The 22,273-nt window shown below is 39.0% G+C and overlaps 1 protein-coding gene across 1 annotated transcript; it reads left to right on the top strand.

The window, feature by feature from the left end:
- Window positions 1-3: 3 nt before the first annotated feature.
- Window positions 4-17,496, top strand: cutc (cutC copper transporter homolog (E. coli)). Its single transcript, XM_088635953.1, has 9 exons — window positions 4-135; window positions 1,111-1,181; window positions 2,015-2,074; window positions 3,226-3,435; window positions 4,600-4,635; window positions 5,311-5,444; window positions 8,125-8,152; window positions 13,342-13,447; window positions 15,103-17,496. Exons 2-9 carry the CDS (start codon window positions 1,112-1,114, stop codon window positions 15,212-15,214), a joined length of 756 nt encoding a protein of 251 aa, XP_088492079.1. The 5' UTR covers window positions 4-135; window position 1,111; the 3' UTR covers window positions 15,215-17,496.
- The last annotated feature ends 4,777 nt before the right edge of the window (window positions 17,497-22,273 follow it).

Raw genomic sequence — 22,273 nt, 5'->3', positions numbered from 1 at the left:
ATGTCGACCTTCACAGAGGCTTCACCGCAGCCCCCTCGCTGTCATTGGCTACCGCGGTCAGGAGGAGCGAATCACCGGGCTGCGATGAGAGGGTCAAGGGTTTGGTGTGTGCAGGAGTCCTAAAAAAGTTGACAGGTAACCATTCAGGAAAGGTTCTGAATACGTATGCCAAAAATCATTATAAAATGAAAAGCGGGAGTCAGCCAGCAGTATTGCAAATGCACTGCAGCTTTTTTAGTGTGTTTATTTTCACGGCAAATCCCTTTTACTGCCCACAGCAGTAGAAAGTTAAGTGCTGCAAGCCAGGTAGATGGTGGTCTGGGATAAAAAGAGTCTTATTCCGTATATCAAACGACAAATACTGCATCCACTTCGCCTGCGCTTAGCAGAAAGTATACTGTAGTTGATGGAGCTGCATATTAAAGAGCAGACTGGGGTCATTGCTCACGACGATGTATCTGTTCGTATTGTCGAAGAGCAGTAGTCCCAAAACCTCAGTTTATTTTTAGTGTGCTCGTGTAACTAAGCCACTAACGTGAACACAGCCCCTTCGGCAGCCATAAAAGCCGTTTTACGGCTGTGATTTAAAAAAAAGAAATTGTCCGAAAAAAATTTCCTGCATGGTATTATTCGATAGCTAAACACTACAATCGCCCTGTTTGTCATCTGCACAACAAGGAGCAATTGTTACAACTGAAAAAAGTATCGAACCCCAGAAACTCATAAGAGGATCAATCAGCCCCTTAAACCAGAGGTTTAAGATAAGAGACTTGGATCTGACCATCTACTCTACCTCTTGGTGACATTAAAACTAGGTTAAGCTTTAAAACCGTTTCCGACAGTGAATGTCATTCAGTCTTAGACCCTGGGTGTGCAACGTCCTTGTTGGAATGGATCTCCAGTTTTAAGGGTATAATTTTGCAATTGCTGAAAAGGCTGTTTTAAAAAAAACAACCCTACTGTGGTTATATAAATGATTTTCAAAATGGAATGCCTGAAACTCTTTTAAATACAAGGATCAAAAGTGAATAAATTATTTGGTTTGAGCCATGCTTTATGTTTGCCATGTTTTTAGCAATTAAGATGGCCTGTGGTTTTCTCTCTCTGCAGGATGGCAGAGAACTTTCTGATGGAGGTGTGTGTGGACTCAGTAGAGTCTGCCATCAATGCTGAGAGGGGAGGTACAGTGAAACCTCTGCACATTTTGCTCCCTTTTTCTGCAGATGAATTTTTTAAACCTAACTTCAAATGGAAGTTATTTGCAAAAACTGTTACGTTGCGTGGAATGTTGCTCGTAGCACTTGACCTTTCTTAAAATGGTTTGTTAGATTAAAATGTTCCATTAAGGCATGGTTGCTGTTAGGAAAGCCTTTCCTCTAATTGTAGCTTTTAAAATGTTTGCTGTAAAAGCAACTTTTTAACAACATTTTGGCCATACTAATAAATTTAATGAAATCCCAATTTTGGAAATTGTCTAAAATTAAGTGGTGAAGTAGATAGAAAATCTAAGAAGGACAATATCCATGGGCATTTGCTAGGGTCAGTGATTTTTATTTTGCACTCAGATATAATTCTATAACTCTTTCCAAAATAAATATCAGGAATAAATAATTAAATAATGTAATAAACTTGTTTTGATATTAACAGCCCATACTCCCTTAACTACCATGTGGGCAGCATTAGAATAAGATCTTTCTGCCACTATATTATATCGGTGAGGGTGCTTTTCTGCCCCTGTCTGTGTTGTTATATAAGAGCCTATAAAGATTAAATAATATTATAGACTGCCTTGACTGCTGTTGTTTGGGCCTTATTTGTTTGTTCTTTCTTTGAACTTGTTTGTTCTTTCTTTAAGAAAGGAAAACGTGCTTGAGATATATATATATAAAAAATAATTACAGTCTCCTGGAACTGCTGGGAAGCACTTTGGCGTTGTTTACCTCTTGGGGAAAAAACAGGTGTAAGCTGGGGGTGGTTGTGGTTGCTTTAGCAATGTGGTGCTTTATGTCCGCAGGTGCCGGCCGAATTGAGCTGTGCTCTAGTCTGCTGGAGGGAGGCATCACACCCAGTATCGGTAAGTCCACTGCAACACACATCTTCTCTTCAGTGGTGCTTTCTGGGTTATGCCTGCCTACACACTATAGTTTCTCTTGTATGTTTGAATCCTAGTAGGCCATTGATCTAATGATCTCATCCCAACTTCCAAGGAGCCATCTTAAACAATGTAGCAGGGTATCCTTTTCTGGTTTCTACAGCCTTTCATATTCAGTCTTCAGTATGCACTTCTGCACCTCACTGCAGGGCTCTGTTGAGTCACAGACTCTCTTGGTTTTCACCCTCATGGTTCTGTAACTGACGTTATTTGATTAATCAGTTACTTTATGTTTTCTAGTTCCATGGTCAGACAGCAGGAATGTGCCTTACCACGGTTAATAAGAATTATATTTCTGCACTTTTACCATGATTTTGCCTTACTTTTGTTTTTCTGTAGTTTTAATGACATTTGTGCTTGTCCAGACTTTTGGAGTACCACAGCATACCATAATGATAGTATTAAGTATTAATAAGGAAGTATTATCTGTAATACAACATAAAATATTAGTGGTCCACTGTGGCACAGCACAGTGAATACATGCTAGAACTATGGAGAGCTGCTGTAAGGAAAAACCACAATAAATTGTGAAAATACAATTGTAAGTACCCAAACATCCATTTTCTATCTGCTTCTTCCAAGTTGGGGTTGCTAGGGAACCGGAACTTGTCCTGGCAAGCAAGGGCGCAAGGCAGGGTACAACCTTGGTCAGGAAGCCAGTCCAACACAGGACAAACGCACAGACACAAACACACCAGGGCCAGTTTTCCCAGAAGTCAGTTCACCTACAAGTGTGTCTTTGGGCTGTGGGAGGAAACCATGGAGAACATACAGTACAAACTTCACACAAATAGCATCCCAGGTCCACAATTGAACCCAAGGCCCCAGTGCTGCAAGACAACAATACTAACCACTGCTCCACCATGCCACCTACAATATCGATATACCCTGCAACATTTTTATAAGACTCTTTAGGATCTGGGTAGATGACCCCTTCATTCGTTTTTTTTAAGCTAATCACCCTTGCATTTTGTTTTCTCACTGTCTATTGGCAGTGTGATCTCTGCTCTCTGGAACATGTTTGTCAATCCTGCGGTTTTCCGGATTCAGGCATTTTTCCTTGCCCTTCACAGGCCTGCTGCAGGTGGTGAAGCAGTACGTCCGGATCCCGGTGTTTGTAATGATCCGGCCACGCGGAGGGGACTTCCTGTACTCGGACCGTGAGGTGGAGGTCATGAAGACGGACATTCACTTGTGCAAGAACCATGGTGCAGACGGGCTGGTGCTGGGGGCGCTGACCGAGGACGGCCGGGTGGACACAGAGCTGTGTGTGGAGCTGCTTGGTACGGCTGCTGTCGTGCTGCTGCAGTTGCCGAGTCCCACTGTGCTTGTGCGGTCTGGGTTAAAGTTCCCCCTTAGTTCAGCCGATGAGGCAGTTTCTTCAGTTTAGCTCAGTTCATGCTTATATGCATTTATGCTCCAATACAGAGACATTCAGGAAACACTAAAAAACATAAACACAGAACAGCAGCAGCAGTAACAAGTTAAATAACAACTTAAAAAAATAACATCAGTGTGAGTCAGTGGTAGGGGTAGAGTTTAGTAATCTGTCAGTTTGTGAGCAGAAACTGTCTCTGAATCTGTAAGTTCATGCCTTTATGCTACTATAACGCTTCCCAGAGGGAAGGAGGGACAAAAATGAGAAACCAGGATGACTGGTATCCTTAGCGATACTTCCAGCCTTCCTGAGACAGCGAGTTGTAAAAATATCCATTGGAGCTGTACTCCAATGATGGACTGGGCTGACCTGATTACCTACTGTAATGCCTTCCAGTCAGATAATGGGCTGCTGCCAAACCACACTCTGATACCACGTGTGAGCACATTCAATAGCGCATCTGTAAAAGGTGGTAAGGACAGTTGAAGATAGAACAATTTTTTCAACTGTCTGAGGAAGTAAAGGTGCAGTTGTGCCTTCTTTGTAGCTCCAATTACATGCTGGGACCATGTTAAATCATAATTGATGAGTTTCTTAGATTTTTTTTTTTTAGTTTCTCAGTTTTATTTCTGATTTCCCAGTGGGGTAGCTAGTGCAGAATGGCTGCTGTGTATCACCCGGGTAGGAGATGCATTACTTTGGTGGATGAGGTGGTGACTGCTACTGTATACATAAAGTGCTGTTGGTTCCGTAGGGATGACAATAATTTTATGAATAGAATTCTACTGAGGGTGAAGGAGATGGAATTGGGGGAAAAAAAAACTTTTGATGTGCCCATTTAATTGTGTGTGTCTTGCTGATAATGGCAAGTAATTTGCTGCAAATTCAAAAGTACTGTTTTTTGTGTCTTTCCATTTATACAGCACAACAGAGTAACTCCATGAGGTAGCACATCTTATGAACATGCATCTTGCCTGCTTACAGCCAGTTGCAGCAGTTAAAGTTACAATTACAAGTTACTCTCTCAAATTTAAACTATTTCGTTTTGCTTCTCTTTCTGTCTTTACAGCTGCGTGCCGGCCCCTGCCAGTCACTTTCCACAGAGGTAAATTGCCTCTATTTATTTTAAGCCAAAAAAGAATGTGCTGTATCCCAGGAAGGAAGAATGCACAGACAAGACTTTCAGTGGCACAAATAAACATTTGTGTTGTGTGTAGGGAGGTCAGCTTCACAATGCAATATTTTTTATTGTTAGAGGAGTATTGGAATTTGAGGGGACATTGAAAGGACTGAAGGGTTCCGCATGAACTCACATTATTTGGGAGCAAGGAAAAATTTTGGACATTTTCAATTTAAATACAAAAAACGTTTTCCTCATTTCCTAATGTCTTTCTCAAATGATGCTGCTTGACAGACACTAGTTGAAGACACTTTTTCTGTATTTTGCAAAATTGGTGTGGGAAAAAGGAATTAAGGAAAGTGAGATGCAAGTTATGGTATTTAAAAAAAAAAGCATAGCCACACTCTTAAGATTAGAGTACATCTCATGTATATATTTTTAGGGCTCTGAGTTAGCCAGTTGCTAGCCAATAACGCAGCCAGCAAGCTTAAAAAGTTTTCAGTCAGTTTAAGCTTGTCTCAAGAGACAAATATTTATAGTACGCCACCCTCTCCCAGTTCTCTACAGGTGCACAGTCATTGCCTGTCTCATGGCAGACAGGGGATCCTGAGAGTGAAACTGGCCTAATGCTCTGTTCTTACTGTGCACTGCTCCCCTCAGCCTTTGACATGGTGCACGACCCTATGCTTGCCATGGAAACGCTGATCTCACTGGGATTCGAGAGGGTGCTGACGAGTGGAAGTGACAGCTCGGCCCTGGAAGGTCTGCCTCTGATCAAGCGACTGGTGGAACAGGTGAGAAACTGTACGTTTAGCCTTCCTGCACCACCAATCAACACCTTAAAGGTCTTGCAGATGCCATTTTGAAAAGAACTGAAATGTCATTTTACGATTTTTGTATATTGTGTGGTGCATGTTTATAAATCATTAATTTTTAATAATTTATGGTTATGCAAGTATGTCTTGCCTAGTTACTATGGTTGAACAACGTTATTATTGAGAGATACCTGGTTCTCAGCACCCTTCAATGTTTACCATTCAGGAAATTTTGCACTGGCATTGATTTAAATCAGTGTCCCCCCAGACTTTCAATAATCGCGTACCCCTTTTGAGATTTTAGTCTTAAAGTACCCCATTTCGGGCAAAGATAATTTGAGGGTAGTGATAATCATACTATTTTATCTAGACTAGAGCAAATATGGTATTTATTTCTTAATACTTAATATATTATGAAGCTTATACTGTACATGTACTGTATACTACATTAGGAATAATAGTTAATAAAATAACTCAAATAAAATAATGCTAAAAAACTATGATAAAGTAAAATAAAAAATTCTGCCATGTACCCCCTGAAAACCTTTTGCGTACCCCACTTTGGGAAACACTGATTTAGATGATGGCAACTAGTGCCAGAACCTGTGATGCAAGTAATGGGTTTTATTTTTTTGTGGAGGGTAGGAATAGGATCTTTGAACATATTACTGGTGGAAATGACTATATTGGAAGTAATTTTGGAAACAGGACATCATGATACTAATAACAATAAGAAATATGCAAAAATCACTGACATGATTGGTGAGCCTTTTGCTTTATTTTCATGAAGAAATGAGAGTGAGGAGCTGTGTAAATGTGTTAGCTGCAAAGACACATGCAGAGGTTGAGCCACTTTTGAAATGTAAAATGAAAGAGTAAAGCACACAACGTTTTGGCTATGGAACCACTTCAGGTGTGTGGAGGAAAGAGGGAAAGAGAACAAAGAAATAAGGGAAACAGGTGGGATGGGGAAAACAAAGGTAAAACTGGCCAGGAATAAGTTAAAAAGGGTGGATGTGTGGGAGTCAGGGAGCAATATTGGCAGGCAGCAATCTGTAAATGAATGGAGAGATTAAAAAGAGATCAGCAACTAGGGAGGTAAGGTAAGGAGGTAATTCTTCTCATTCTCAATTAGAAGGTAGATATCGCCTGCCATTGGTAGTCAGTGCTTGGGTCCTGTGAAAGAGGACAGTATGCAAAAGAGTTTGAAAGTTGCCTTGAGGTTTTCATAAGATACAGAACCTTTTGCCATACAACAGCCATCCCCGTTTTGGAGACAAAACATGTTTTCAAAGATCGTTATTACATTGGATCCTGAAGTAATTAACTGAAAGAAAATGAGCTGAGGACGGGAGTCTAGAAGTTCATGCTGGGACTAATTTTGTTAACGTCAATTAAGGGTGGTTCCCAGCTGTTGACGAAGAAGTCTCAGGATCATGATTGTGTTTGTTATAAGGTGAATCATGTGGTGAAAGAAGTTGAGGACAGTCTGTGCATGTGTGGTCCCTGGTGTCTTGGGAACTGGTTCGATCACGATCACAATCACACTGGCTATTAGACTGCTGTCCGGTCCATCTTTGAGCACACTGCCCCAATGACTTGTCTATAAAGGCTGTCTTTTTTCTGGTTAGATCATCCCATTCTTTCATTTCTGTTGCTCTATTCAGCATTGTTTCCTTACCTTTCAATAGAAAAGGTTTCTGAGCAGTTCCATGGCCATTGAGATCATTTTGTTTTAAGTTGTAGTTTTTGTAGTTTACTGTAAAAGGAACATTAATAACTATGTGCAGTGTGGTCATTCATCTTGAGAAGTCTCTATTGGATTTTTGGGCCTTGTGTTGGTTTTACGGAAGTAAATTATTTTTGAGGCAGTCATGTTGTGCTACAGCAGCATTAAACATTTTTTTTTTATATTTACCCAAGATACTGTATATTATTGTCTTGTTTATGTTGTATTATAAATCAATTTTTTCCTTTGTTTCCATAATTATTTCAAATTCTGCTACATCAGCTGATCTTGAACACATTAAGTTAAGAGAGCATATCTTTTCTGCCTAGTATAAGGAGTATTAAGTCAAGTAATGAAACTTGAGAACTAGTGCTTTTTTTACTACTTTCCCATATCGTCCCATAGATGATTGCTCACTCATATTTGAGCTGTTGTTTTATGGTGGTTATTATATCCAATAAAGTAGTTACTGTATGTATATTAGTGCCAATTCTAAATAACTGCACTAGATACAGTATGTGATGTTGAATACACAAAACATTAATATATAAGGGAATTTTGAAACGCAATTTAAGACTGTTCCTAAGTCACACTGACACACAAAAAAGGACAGAGGACATTTTAGTCATCAGATGTTTAAAGCAAGATGTCCACTTTCTCCTGCTCTTTGTCTGCTTGTAATTCAATTTCCATGATATTTTTCTCTGACCATAATGCTGCTTCTGTTGCAGTTTTTTCTCCCCGGTGTTTTCCCTGGGCTGTACTGGAGAGGTTGGGAGCCCTTTGCTGCCCGCAGTCATGTTGTTTGGCAGGATGGCTTGTTGCTCACGTATTGTTTTTAAGTGTCTCTCTTCCCTCTCTCAAGGGGAGTACATTTTTCCTAGTGACACTGACACATTTAACTAAAACCTTTTTTTCTTTTCTTAACAGGCTAAAGGAAGAATAATTGTTATGCCTGGTAAGTACACATTGAAACCTTTGCAACTATCACTTTTGCACAAAAAGTCAGTAGTTTTGTGTAAAAGTGAGGTGTACCTATTCTGTCTGACTGTATCAGTATACTGTATCAGAAGCTGTCTTTTGAACAGGTTTGCCAGTTTGAGCTTTATTAAATCCTACCAGTTTATTTGATCTTAATCATAAATGTCAGCTTAGAAGCACCTTACAAGTGCAGTAACTGCTGTGCATTTAGTTTGAGTTCTGGTATCTGAACCAGGTTTTCATTTCCTACTAGCAAGATCAAAAAAAAAAAAGTTGGTTTGCAGTGCGGTGGGTATTTTCTTTTTGGTGGACCAGTAGGTGGCATGCTTCCCTTTGGCCTGGAATTTCCAAACAAACGCCCCAGTGTGGTGTCAGGGGACACCCATGCTGTACTGGGAGGTGTCATCATTCAAATGAGACATTAAGCTGACGTCCTGACTATAAAGTATTTCACTCTGGACTTGCGCAATCTGGCCCACCAGGTACTGGGGTAAAACCCCTTTTCTTACTAACAGTACCCTTGGATCATTAATGATCAATTAGTCAGGACCTTGGTTTAATGGCTGATCCAAATGTCAGCTCCTCCTGCAGTACAGTGCTCACAGAGGGAGGAGTACAGATGCAGCCATTCAAAACAAGCAAGGTACGCTGTGGTATAACGCGGTGAGCGACGCATCAAAAACGCGGTATAATGCGTAATTTCGCGTCATACCGCAAATTACCATATGTAAATTAAATGATGTTAATAGTCTCCGGAATCACCTTGTAAAACCTCCAGGAGGAGCTGATAAAGCTTAACCTCTCATGTACAGCATTTGAGCTTTTAAATTTAAACTGTGTTACAGCATCATACATGAAAAAGTTGGTATATTTTATGAAAGCAAGATTGCTAAGTTGGGCAAAAGTACACAACCTACCTTTATCATAAATATTTTAATTATGCTGAAATATTTTATGCATCAAAGTCTTTACTGAATATATTACTAATAATATTAATAATGTATGACCTTGGACAAGCTGTAAACTCAAAGTATTATCCTGGTCTACATTCTTTGTAACCGTCTTTGTAAATGAAAAGACTATTTTTTCCATTGACAAAAAGTAACACCACAGCTTTTCGTTGATCACGTATTCGTTTCCAATCATACAAAGTAAGTTTTGAGAATCTCCAAATCACCATGCCTTTCACATGCTCATAAACGATATTAATTTAGGAACATAAACATATTATGTAAACTGTATATTGCTAGTATTGGTAGTTTAAAGAAAAAAATACACACCACTATGCCATTTCTCCCTAAACATTTTAAGCATCAAAGTCTTACATGTGGTTATTTTGAAACGTTTTTACGTGCTCCTTCTGACCATATTACTGTATGTTTATATACTTTGTGAAAATTGATCGTTTTAATCTTTTCTGCGAATATGCTGGTCATCGGAGTAAACAAAGCATACTTTCAGAATCTGATTAATAGGGAATTTAATATGGAATCGCGTATCTAAACAAATGAATAACAATATAATTATATTCGTGCACTGTAACACAAACAGTAGTATATGTGTATGGCTGTTCCACTTGTTGTCAAGTGACTGCGTCACAACATGTTCGTACTGTATGTAAACAGCGGTACCGCAGGGTGTAGGGCGCAAATCCACGTGAGCCCGAAAGCCCTACATTAATATTGTGCATTCGCCTGGGGCTGTGCGGTTTTCGAATCTCTCTCCCTCACCCTCGGGAGTGCCCCCTGTGCTGATTTTCACTCCACTGTCTGAGTCTCTGTGTCTACATTGTTTGTAAACAAACCAGTTTCACAGGTATTTTCAAAGTAGAACAGGGCAAGTCTTCCAATGAAAGACACACACTCCATCTCCCCCCACGGACACGTTTTCTTAGAAAAACAGATTCACAACGTGAAGCTGTGTCAGTCTTCTGTGTAAAAAAAAATCAGTTTGAACACCATGGGTGCTGTTTTTAAGACGCTGCTGAGTAAATTATAGGAATTTTCCTGCTGTCAGCACTATTGTGTATATAGTTGACGCTTACCTGAATGAAAACAGGACAAGGGTTTTAGAAATCAAACAAAGCTTTATTCCCATGCTTACAGTCTGGGTAATTGGAGGATGGGCTGTTATGCTTAGACCATTAGACATGCAGTACACTTCCTCGTGATCATCTTAGAATCGTTGAGTAAGCTGCAAGTTTTTTTTTTATACATAGCATTCAGAAATACAATCGAGAATAGTTTTGTGGTGCATGCATAGATGAAACTTTTCTAAAATGTATAACAAAATTAAAGATGATTAAAATCTGTAATCTGTAATCTTTCCACATGTAATGTCATTAGAAAGAACAATAAGTTCCTGCTTTGTCTAACGATGGTATCAAAAATGAAACCTGTGCTTAATGATAATTAAGAGACTGAGAAGTCAAAGAAAATTATTTACGTTGTTTAATTTTAAACACTAAGTTATGAACACAGATGCAATTGGTGCTTTACAGCCATTGTGCAATACTGAGCTCCACGCTTCCTCCTTCCCGGTGCTACCTCCCCCTCTGACGCAGCGCAGTGGGCGGCACGCTGTTTTCAGAGCCTCTGATTGGGGAAAAAAGACTATTCGAAACGTGTGTTGTTTTTATGAAATTTGTGAATTTTAAACGTTTAATTAAGAAGTAAAAACCTTACAGCATAGACAAGAGATTCTAAGCTGATCACAAGCTGATCACGTTATTAACTATCGAAACCTGTTTTTATAGCTTTTAAAGTCGTGCCATGTCTAAGCAGGGACACATCATTTTATCTCGTTTTTTATTTATTTTTTAAGAATGTAAAAAATTGTTTACCCGGCCTAAATTTAAAGACCTCTACTTGTGAAACTTTTCACAGCCTGTACATAAAACTACACAATACTGCTGACAGCAGGAAAATTCCTATATTTTACTCAGCAGCGTCTTAAAATGGTGTTGAAACCGATTTTTTTTTTACACAGAAGACTGACACAGCTTTGCATTGTGAATCTGTTTTTCTAAGAAAACATGTCAGTGGGGGAAGATGGAGTGTCATTGGAAGACTCGCCCTATTCTACTATTCTAGCTATACTACCACAGAGAGAGAGAGATGAGAACCGCGCAGCTCACATGGATTTGCGCCCTACACCCTGCGGTACCGCTGTGCACATACAGTACAAACATGTTGTGATATGTAGAAATATAAAAAAGTTAATATAATGCCAATAATATTAACTATTTTAGTTTTTCAAAGAAATGTTTATTTGTTAAAAGAAAAATGATGGCGAATGCTGGGTTTGAACACCCGACCTCAGGATTATAAATCAGTCACTTAAGCTATCACGCCACCAAGACAAGTCATGTGACAACCACTGAAACAGCCATACACATACTGTATCAATGGAAAGTCTTATACTACTGTTTGTGCAACAGTATATGAATATAGTTATACCGTTATTAATTTATTTAGATACGCGAATCCATATTATATCCCCTATTAATCCAATTCTAAAAGTATGCTTTTGTCTAATCCGATAATGAGCGTATTCGCAGAAGAGGTTAAAACTATCAATTTTCACAAAGTATATAAACGTACAGTAAGATGGTCAGAAAGAGCATGTAAAAACGTTTCGAACTAACCACTTGTAAGACTTGTACAGTAATTGCCCGCGGTACAGGTTTGTACCACAAACTTTGAATGGCTGCATCTGTACCACTTACCAGTCCACCAACAACACTCACAGCAGCCAAATTTTTCCATGGGTCATATAACTAGATCAGACCTAAAGTAAAGCTGCTCTCTTCTGTGTTCTGTGAGGCATTCAAATATTTGCAGCACAGTTCCATCCAATTCTTTTGGCAGGATTGCCTTGTGATGAGGTTGGGGGATAAGGGCAAGTGTATACAGAGGGAATACAGAATTTAAGAATACAGCCAGTAATTTTCAGTAGGATTGAGATATAGAACTACTATGGTACTCAATATTTAAAGTACTACTTCTGGGCGGCACATAAAACCATTAATAATGGCTTTACATTAAGTTGTACAAATAAGGTTATAACAATAACAATGAGAGACCAAGAAACTCTGGGTAGTATCTTATATGCATGGCAGAAAATAAAACACTTGACAGATGGATTTCATTCATTAAAATCTTAATAAGAGTCTTAGCATTTCAATGGACTGAAATAATTGGAATATAGGAACCTCTCTAAATTCTATGGTAAAAGAATTTTGCAGAACTGCTGTATAGGCCACTGCAGTTTTGTGTTGCCTTGTCCACATAATGGAGTAATAGTTGATACAGCTTGAAATGAAATACACACACTCCAGGGATACTTAAGAGTTTGGTTCCTTCAGTATTTATGTAATCCAAATTACGTAAGTCGGAAGCGACCACTTTTTAGGCATTGTGTGAATACATATGTACCTTTACCATTCATGATCCTGTAGTGATCCTCCCTTATTTGTCCCAGATATGAGAGAGAAAGGAGGAAGAGCAGAACTGTAGGTTCTGCCTTAATAATTAACAGGTGTCTGTGCTGATCACAGAGGGGATAGAGAGCAAGAAAGAGAAGGCAGCAGCAGCAGTCCATGAAGCATCCTATATAGGAGATAGAAATAAAATAATGATGATACAGTTTTAAAACACTATAGTTAGAATAATTGAACACTAAATATAGAACATGCTTAAAAAACGACATGATACAGCAAATCGATTAGAATGACCTTTTACCAAATTTATATAAACTGTACATTTCATAATTCTATATGGTACTGTTCAATAATAAAACACAAATTAAAATACACGGTAAATAAAAAATCACTTGGATCCTTCCCAGACATGATTGCAATTTGGGTTTCTCACACTTTTCAGTGAGAATGCAGAAGGACATTGCCCTACTGCTTGTTCCTTATGCATGTAACTTAAACTCTCGTACCTAGAGTATTTTATTATGGGGCCAACAGAAGGTTTTTAGCGTAATATTGATTTACAAGTCAAGTCTTGTGTAACTCAGGGAGAGGGTGTTCTTGTTTTGCTCCATGTCACCTTTGTATAAATATCATCAGAGTTCTTTACTGAGATTTTATACACTCATATTTTACACACTTATGGTACAAACAGTGTGCAACGTGCTGTATTTGTTTGCCTTTTGCAGGAGGAGGAATAAGTGAGCGGAACCTGCAAAGGATTCTGGAAGGCTCTGGGGCCCAAGAGTTCCACTGCTCAGCCCGGTCCACCAAGGACTCAGCCATGAAGTTCAGGTGAGGGCTCTTCCTTCAACAAATACATATTCTGTCACCTTGTGCTCAACATGGCCAATCAGTAGGGGTGCATGCCTGGGGCTGTACACTGTGTTCATCCATGGCCAATCAGTAGGGGTGCGTGCCAGGGGCTGCACACTGTGTTCAGCCATGGCCAACCAGTAGGGGTGCGTGCCTGGGGCTGTACACTGTGTTCAGCCATGGCCGATCAGTAAGAGATACCACATAAACGTTTTCTTATTTTTAACCAGTAAATTGTTAAACTAGTTATATATACAACACTATTGCAATGCCAATCATGTAGGTGTTCTTACCACTACACTCATAGCAATGTTTTTTTCACATGCAGCTGTATTTCCTCAGGGCCTTTAAACTGTGCTTAGTATAACAGCCAAGAGATGATTGGTTTGAAAGAGCTACCAAACAGTAATATTTCAATATTTGCTTCATATTCATTTGATTTTGCCTCGGAGAATAAAAGTCATTTTAATGGTTTTAATTTGTTGTTATAAAATGACATTTATTTCCAAACTTATGTCTTAACAGTGTCTTTGACAAGTCAAAAAACTGACATGTCATTCTTCCATGTCCTGTTAAACACTTAGAGCATTGGGGTGTTATTGTTTGAAAACAACAAAAAAGATTTCTAAATGTATCAGGATTATTTGGTTTGTTTTTGTGTATGCCAGCCGATTAAATCATTTTTGCTACTATTCAGTATAAACAGTATAAACTTGTATCATAGTAAACTTCTTAAATATTAAAATCCGTCCTGATGCCTACATCTTGTATTCTCTTGTTTGCACATGCATGTTTGACTTCTTTGATGAACACACTCCAATAACATAATAGCACAGCCCACCAAAACACAATTCCTGAAAAATCTTAATCTTAATTAATGTTGATTTATATACTGTATATGTTTAGAGGGTTGCTATGCATTGTATGTCTGACATCTATCATAAAAGGTACTGTTTGTCATTTGAACCAAATCTAGAGTCTGTGTTGTACATCATTTATACAGCAGAATCATTACTGCTATTGACTGTTATTAATCATTACTGCTACCACTATTGATCAATATGGTAAACTTGAGACTGTATGTAGTGTATAATGTTAATCTATGCAGTTAGGTCTTTAACATTAATATAATTATGTGCAATGGTTTATTTTTTATGTGTCACAACTAATTTGCAATTGAGATATTTAAAAAAACATATAAAATGTAGAACATGCTAAAAAAAACGACATGGTAAAGCAAATCGTTTAGTTTTGCCTTTAACCAAATTTATATAAACTGTACAATTCATAATCCTATATGGTACTGTTCAATAATAACATGGAAATTAAAATACACAGTAAATAAAAAATCACTTGGATCCTTCCCGGACATGATTGCAATTTGGGTTTCTCACTCTTTTCAGTGAGAACGCAGAAGGACATTGCCCCACTGCTTGTTCCTTATGCATGGAACTTAAACTCTCCTACCTAGAATATTTTATTATGGGGCCAACAGAAGGTTTTTAGCATAAAATTGATTTACAAGTCAAGTCTTGTGTAACTCAGGGAGTTACATGCATTCTTTAAAACTATGGCCTCGGGTAGTGGGGTACCATTAACAAAAGACGTAATATGCTCCCCTATCTTCGTCTCAGGAACACCTGTGTGAGTATGGGAGCAACGCTGTCAGCTCCCGAATACTCCTTGAAGGTGGCCGATGTGGCCAAAGTGCGCACGCTGAACGCCATTGCCAAGAACGTGTTGTAGAGCCAAGTGGAAGGGACGCCAAGCCTTGCCTGGGACAGCAGCAGCACTGCAGCATGGCAGACTGGGAGAAGCAAGGCAGGAGCGGAACCCAATCGAATTCTGAAATGACCCATTTGTTTCAGGCAGGCTTCTGAAACACAGTGCCACCTTTGCGAGGGGGAGTGGTGGCTGGCCCCTCTGCTGCTGTGAAGCAGTTTTTTGACTGTTGTACAGGGGAAGAAAAAGAAATGTCGGGATATCCATTTTGAAAACGTCTTTTGTCATTTTTCGAATCATGACTTGGTCACAGCAAGAGAATTACCTCACTTAAGTACGTACAGCTTGAGGGTGTTTGATGATGGCGAAAATTTAACCAAAGCCTTTAATTAAAATTCTGCTGTTTCTTCAAGTTAAGTGTGTTTTGAGAGTTTTGACTATGTCAGTATATACTGTAGTGAGTTTCTGTTTTTTTTTTGGAGCAGTAGGTATCTGGTGATCTTTGAAACATTCTCTGCTTCTCTAGCACCGAGACATACATTGTGTAGCACATCCTACAACATTTTTTTTTAAATCCGTAAAAATATTTTCCCCCATTTGGAAAAAAAAAACAGATAAGTTAAATCTGGAAGGTCATTTGTCTCCTCTTCACATACGTAACCTGACTGACCTACAAACAACAGTTTTGTGGAGTCTTGTTTTCAAAGGACTGGTTCCACTGTGGCCTGTTTAACTACTATAGCCTTGCTATCACTTAATATGTATGTTACGCCAGAAAGCAAATTTTCACATTGCCGCTGACATCCTAGAGTTCACGGTAGGGTAGAGTTATATCTTCACTGTTATTTGTCGAAGCGACGGAAGATTTAAACGTGCAGGTCATTATTTTCATTTTTTTTCTGTTTCCCTTATTATTTCCTTTCATTTATTCCAAACAAACTTTCTCTTGACTTCATTGATGCTTAAACCTCAACTAAAAGCTTACAGATCTCAAGCAACCCTCTCCCTGACATGAAGACTTGCGTGGCCCACTAGTGCCGCTCTGTTCAGTGAACTCGCCACAAGAATGCTATTCTGCAGCAGTTGCTCCTCGCTCTTCGACCCGAGTCCTGTGCTGCAGGTCTCCCTGTTTACTGGTGCTGTATTATTGATCGAGATGGGGGTAGATGATACTGCAGCTGCCAGCAGTGTTGTTGTGTTGTAACCCAGCAGCGAAAGTGTAGTCAATCAGCTACTAGAAACTAAGCTAGACAGGCCACATGGCATCCTTTCATTTTTAACCTTTTTCAATTTCTTGTGTCCTTCCTAGGACTCATTTGTTTACTCCTCTGTGCTTGGAGTGCACAGAGCACATAACCACTTAACTGAGCAAGGTAAATGTGTTTTTTAGTTGTATTCATTTGACATTTGTTTGCTCCAGTAACAGCTCTAAGGTATTAATTAATCAGTTCTGCCTGCAATAATTGAATAGATGGCTGGTCAGGTGTTTTACGAGTATGTTTTATGAGTGATGGGGAAACATCACAGATCTGAAGATATATGAATGCGTTTCTGAATTTCTTACATTTGTTGGCTTTTGAAATGCGGAAATTATTTGTTCTGGGTTTGAATGTTTTGGCCTGATATTTAAATATGAAATAATACCACTGATGAGTATATGGAGCCTTAGATAGTATTTTTTCAACCATTTCTCCTACATGGGGAATCATTAAAGACAACTGTATCTTAAGCAAACATATAGTTTGAATTCTGTATATTTGTTTTAAAAGAAGATCTGAGAAGATCCTGGTTTTCTTAGCATAAAAATGTAATTAGGAGAGATCTTTGAGTTGATCACTGCAGTGCAGAGATGAGATAAGCGGGTGTGTGTTCTTCTCTGTCTAAACCCTTTTCACTGACTGCCAAGTGACATGTTACCAAACATGTCTAATAATTAACAGCCCAGTCCTTTGTAAAGAAAAGGTTATCTGAAAGTTTTGAACTTTAGAACTTCACTGGGGGGAAAATACTGTAGATTTGTTCGGGCCCATTTCAGACTGTCTGGAGAAAAAGGTGTGCATCTTTCATAATGCTTATGAATAATTCTCAAGTCAGAAAATAATAAATATTTAGTTTGTATTTGTCAAAACCTGTATTGTGTCCTAATATTTGGTTGTTGTTGCTTGATATCTCCTTCACTTTCTGTCATTTTAAATGATTTCTCTCATCTGAAATAGTTGGAAACTATCTTTTGTTATTTTTTTGTTGTGGTTTTGTGATTGTTATTTTTGTTGTGGATTAATTAAAACAAAAACTTTCTGCGAGTATTTTTGTTGCTTAGTATTTTTTGTTGGGAATTGCTTAGTATTACGGTAAGTGTCTGTGGGGGGGGGGGGTTGGTCGTTTTTCCATTTTCAGCACTGTGGGTACAATGGATTAAAATAGACCGGCTGATCCTTGTGTGGAAATTATGTTAGGATTCCTGGTCCACTAGTAGAAATAGTAACACATGAAATGTGGATTGTATATACCGTAGGTGTGAATCTTTGGAAGCATGTGGTAGGCATACCGGACATTAGTGACATTGCACTCCCAGTCAGGGCTAACTCTCCTGTAAGGCTCGGTGTTGTTAACCCCTCCGCATGTCAAAAAGATGAGAGGACCTGTTTGGTGGGCATGTTGTTGACTAATGCCCACAATTCTCCCTTTTCTTAAAAAATTAACCCTGCAATGGATAAAGTGGTTAGAAAATGGGTGGATGGATATTTTGCATTCTAACGGCACTAAAGATAAGAGCCTTATTTCCTGTATTTTCACAGAATGTTTGCAGCTATCATGTATTGTGACACCAGTTGGTGTTGTAACAGAAGGATCAACAGAGTGCTTAAATGAATATCAAACCAGATATGGTACAGTTACTTTTAATAATGTTTGTAATGGCTCTACATGTGTAAAAGATATTGTCTCAAGCCAATTCAGGAATTTGGTAGGATCTATAGTATATTGTTGTGGGCTTATTGAAGTTAGGCCTCGTAACTGGAAGTCAACTAAGCCAACCTTTGATAACTAATTTGAAAGAAGATGACATAATGCGTGAATCATACTCAACAACATAAAATGGCCTTTTTAGGGCACACGATAAATATTTACAGAATTAGATCACTTTCAGTGCCCTCCAGAAGTATTGTGACAGTGAAAATTGCTGTTTGTGCTGTATACTCAAGTAACTCAGATTTGAGGAAAAAAAGACAAACAAACAGAATTATTTCTGAGTATTTTTGTGCTTATGTTTTACCATTTTAGCATAATAGCACTTTTTGTGTTCAATCCCCCCATTTCAGGTAAGTATTGGGACAATTGGCTGCCGGCTGTTTCTCACTGGTCAGGTGTTTCCTGTTGCATTGATTGTGCGCACACAAAAGAGCTGTGAATGTGTAGTATAGGATTTAGCTCTAGCAATGCCCTTTGGTGTTGGCCTTTGGAGTCATTAGGCCTAAACCAACATGAAGGCTAGAGAAATGTCCATGAAAGAAAAGCAAGCAATTTGGATGTGGAAAGAAAAGAATAATTCAATCAGAACCAATAAGGCAGAAACTGGGCATCGCTAAATCAACAATTTTAAATGTTTTGATAAAGAAAGAAACCACTAAGATATACTCAATAATCAGCCATGACCAGGTCAGTTGAGAAAAACAACTGCAGTTAATGCTAGAAAACGTATGAGAACTGTGAAGAGAAACCAACATTCTCCATAGTGCAGGGGTGGAGGTATCGCAATCTACTATTTGCAGTTGACTTGGACAGCAGAATTATAAAGGCTACACCGAAAGGTGCAAACCTCTCATCAGCACCAAAAATAGAAAGAACAGCTTGCAATTGATTAAAAAAGTACAGAGATGAGCCAGTGGAGTTCTGGAACAAAGAGTTACGGGCAGATGAGACAGAGATATGTTCTAGACAGAGATAAACCTCTTAAACTGATGGCGAGGTAAAAGTGGGGTGAAAGGAATGAACTGCAGATGCTCTGCAGAAGCACATATCTTCATCAGTGAAACATGGTGGAGGTAGTGTCATAGCTTGGACATGTATGGCTGCTTCTGAAACTGGAAACTCATCTTTAATGATGATGTAACGCATGATTGTAGCAGCAGAATGACTTCAGAAATGTAGCGAAACATCTTGTCTGCCAATGTACAAGAAAATGCCTCCAAGTTCGTTGGCTGGCACTTCATCATGTAGCAAGACTTGCTGCCAACGCAGCCAAGGTGTTCATGAGGAGAAAAAAGTGGAAAGTGTTATACTGGCCAAATCAATTTTCGGATTTAAATCTAAAACAAACAGCAACTGAAAACAAATGGCTGCAGTAAAGTCTTGGCAAGAAACTCGAAAGAAGAAAAAACAAGTATCTGGTGATGTCAGTTACAGGCTTGATGCAGTTATTACATGCAAAGGATTTGCAACCAGGTGCTAAGTTTTATACTACTTTAAATTAATTTTTCCCAATATTTATGCTCACCTCAAAAGGGAGGATGGAACACAAAAAATGGTATTATTATAAAACTTTTAAGCTTTTGATTACTGAAATACAGAGAAATAAAAGGTGACATTAGGTACTTTTGCCTCATTTTCATCTCGAATCCAAATTGCTTGAGTATACAGTAAAAAACAAATTTTGACTCCACTATTAATTTATTTGTCTTTCGGATAGATCCCTTAGCAATATTTTAGAAAAATATAGTTTATCCCTTATGTTATCTCTTTTATCTGAAATGGACTGGGGACATTCCATGATGCCTGTGAAGCTATAGATTTTAAGATTTAATTGTTTGCACTACACTGAAATCTGCCTTTAGATAGTGCCCTATGTACTGTAAATGACCAAATTTAATTTCACGCCCATTCACTCTGAATTCAGATAATGGTTAGCTCCTACTCAATACTCTGCCACATGAAAAGATCATTCTGCAGTCACTATCAATGATTTCTGAGGTATTTGTAGGAAGACAGATTGTAAGATATGTTTTGTTGCTGTATTGGTTTGAGATTAAAAACCTGATAAAACTCCCCACTGTTCCCTTTCAAGAACAGAATGTGGTCATTACCAGTAGGAAAGTGACACAACACCACCCTTTTGTGTCTCACTGTTGACCTGTCAACTCGCTCTCTGAGCTTACTTCTTTGAATTTAACTCTCTAGGCCCTGCACTTCATGTGGGAGCTGGATCCCATCCTTACAAGTCAGCTGTCTTCAAGGAAAGAACCTACTCCTTCAGGGCTCCTTTGTACTTATTCTACACAGAGCTCCCTGAGCCTGTGAGTCTCTCAGACTCAACCTTGTGGCTTCAGGACTCAAATAACATCCACTGGGATTGACAACTCTCTATAAGCCTTGACCTTAAAGGTTTCTGGAGTCTTCCTTCCTTATAAGGTTAACTTCACCCCTGATGATTTCTGGGCTTGAGTAGCCTTGACTGATCTCAACAGTCCTTAATAGTCCTATGTAAACGGCCTCAGTGGTCAAGAATTTGTCATTGCACCTGAGGAATTGATGTTTTAGACATTCCTCAAGCTTGAAGATTTATTGAGAGTCGGTATGTCCACTCCATGTCTGTGACTTCTGAGATCCAGTAACCTCAACTGACCATGACAATTCTCAAGACATGGTGCACCTCAACCTTGATGGGTCTTTAGACTTTTCTACCATATTTAGAGCCTTCAACTCAAAAATTGCTTCTTTGAGATACGTCTGAGCTCTTGAGCAAAAGGGAACTATGTGCTCCAACAATTTCCTCCCAATTTACAGGAAACCCATGTATTATGTCAGACAGACAGCACAACATTTTTTCCATATACTAATGACCAAGGCAGAGTGCAGTTGATCTGTCTTTTTGCTGAGGTCTAAGAGCTCTTGAAGTTTTGGGACAGTTCTGGTTTCTTGGCAGCCTGCTAAAGCCAAATTATTGACATAGAAAGAAGGGTGGTCTTTTGCATTGCCATTCAGACACCATGAATTGTTGAGTCTGGTCACTGAGCGGAGAAGGCTATTGGGCTTGGCTGTGTACCAAACAAGTTTCCACAAACTGCGCAGTATTCCACAAATTGCAGTGCATAAGCACAGATTCCACTAGGCATATAGCTCAGAACCAGGATTTGGTTCCTTTCTCTGTCTTCATGGTCTCTGTCTTCAAATTCTTTTAATCCCTATTGGATAATGGGGAGGTACTCTGGCTACCTGCCAATTATTTAGACTTTCCATTGTGTGGCAAAATCTTTGAGACTCCGGACTCCTATTAAACCCTTCGGTCCACTCTAGAGAACCTCTCTTAGATTTGCAGGTCTTGAAGCACTCTTAAACCCCTGTGCTACTGTACCTTGTTTGCTGATTGTGAAAAACAACATTGTCATTTTAGCATAAATTCTTACTTTTGCACCCTGTGGTTCAGGTCTGAATGCACTGAAGAGAGCAATGAAATGAGCCTTTGTCAATAAACAACACAGGACTATTCCTTTTTAACAGGAATCTGGTCGATGATGCATTGATTTTATGCAGTGCCCGAGAATGTGTGTGGTGCAGAATTGTAAAATACTCCCCACCCAACCTGATGCAAAATCATCAAAAAGGGAGTCTAATTAGTCCAGCTTCCAAGCCATCGGAGGGGGTTGAAACTTAATGGATATTAGCCAGGATGGATGCTTTGTTTCGAGCTAGAGAAAGTGCTCAATGGAATATACAGTAGTTGGAAAGCAATGAAAAGTTTTACAAACCCGTGCAACTGACCTATATTCCACAGGCTGCTGATGAAGGCCCATACACTCACAGCTTTTCTGTTAAATGATCTAGTATATTTGAGCACTGCTCATTCCCAGACAGGCATTGGTTAAGGCAAACCTTTTAATAAGTGATACCTCCCCTTCGATTGAAACTGGAAGGTGGCATTTCAGAAGCTGTGTCAACAATGGGTCTCCCCAAAGTCTAGCAGTACACAGCAGGGGATATTTTGGAACAATGATTGTGAAAAAACGAAGGGTGGGTGAATTTAAACCAGACTCACGATCCTCACTGCCCTGCCTCCCTGTCTGATTGCAATGGACTTTACTCTTCCCT

Source organism: Lepisosteus platostomus, chromosome 6 (genome assembly GCF_059453375.1).
Source record: "Lepisosteus platostomus isolate fLepPlt1 chromosome 6, fLepPlt1.hap1, whole genome shotgun sequence".
NCBI lineage: Eukaryota > Metazoa > Chordata > Actinopteri > Semionotiformes > Lepisosteidae > Lepisosteus > Lepisosteus platostomus.
Note: the sequence above shows the minus strand (reverse complement) of the source record. Positions and strands in the feature narration are given on the sequence as shown.

Bases quoted from the DNA above. Each gene is read 5' to 3' on its own strand.
- cutc (XM_088635953.1), top strand. From the start codon at position 1,112: ATGGCAGAGAACTTTCTGATGGAGGTGTGTGTGGACTCAGTAGAGTCT. The intron at 2,075-3,225 runs GTAAGTCCACTG...TGCCCTTCACAG, and splicing joins AGGCATCACACCCAGTATCG to GCCTGCTGCAGGTGGTGAAG. The intron at 8,153-13,341 runs GTAAGTACACAT...TGCCTTTTGCAG, and splicing joins AAGAATAATTGTTATGCCTG to GAGGAGGAATAAGTGAGCGG.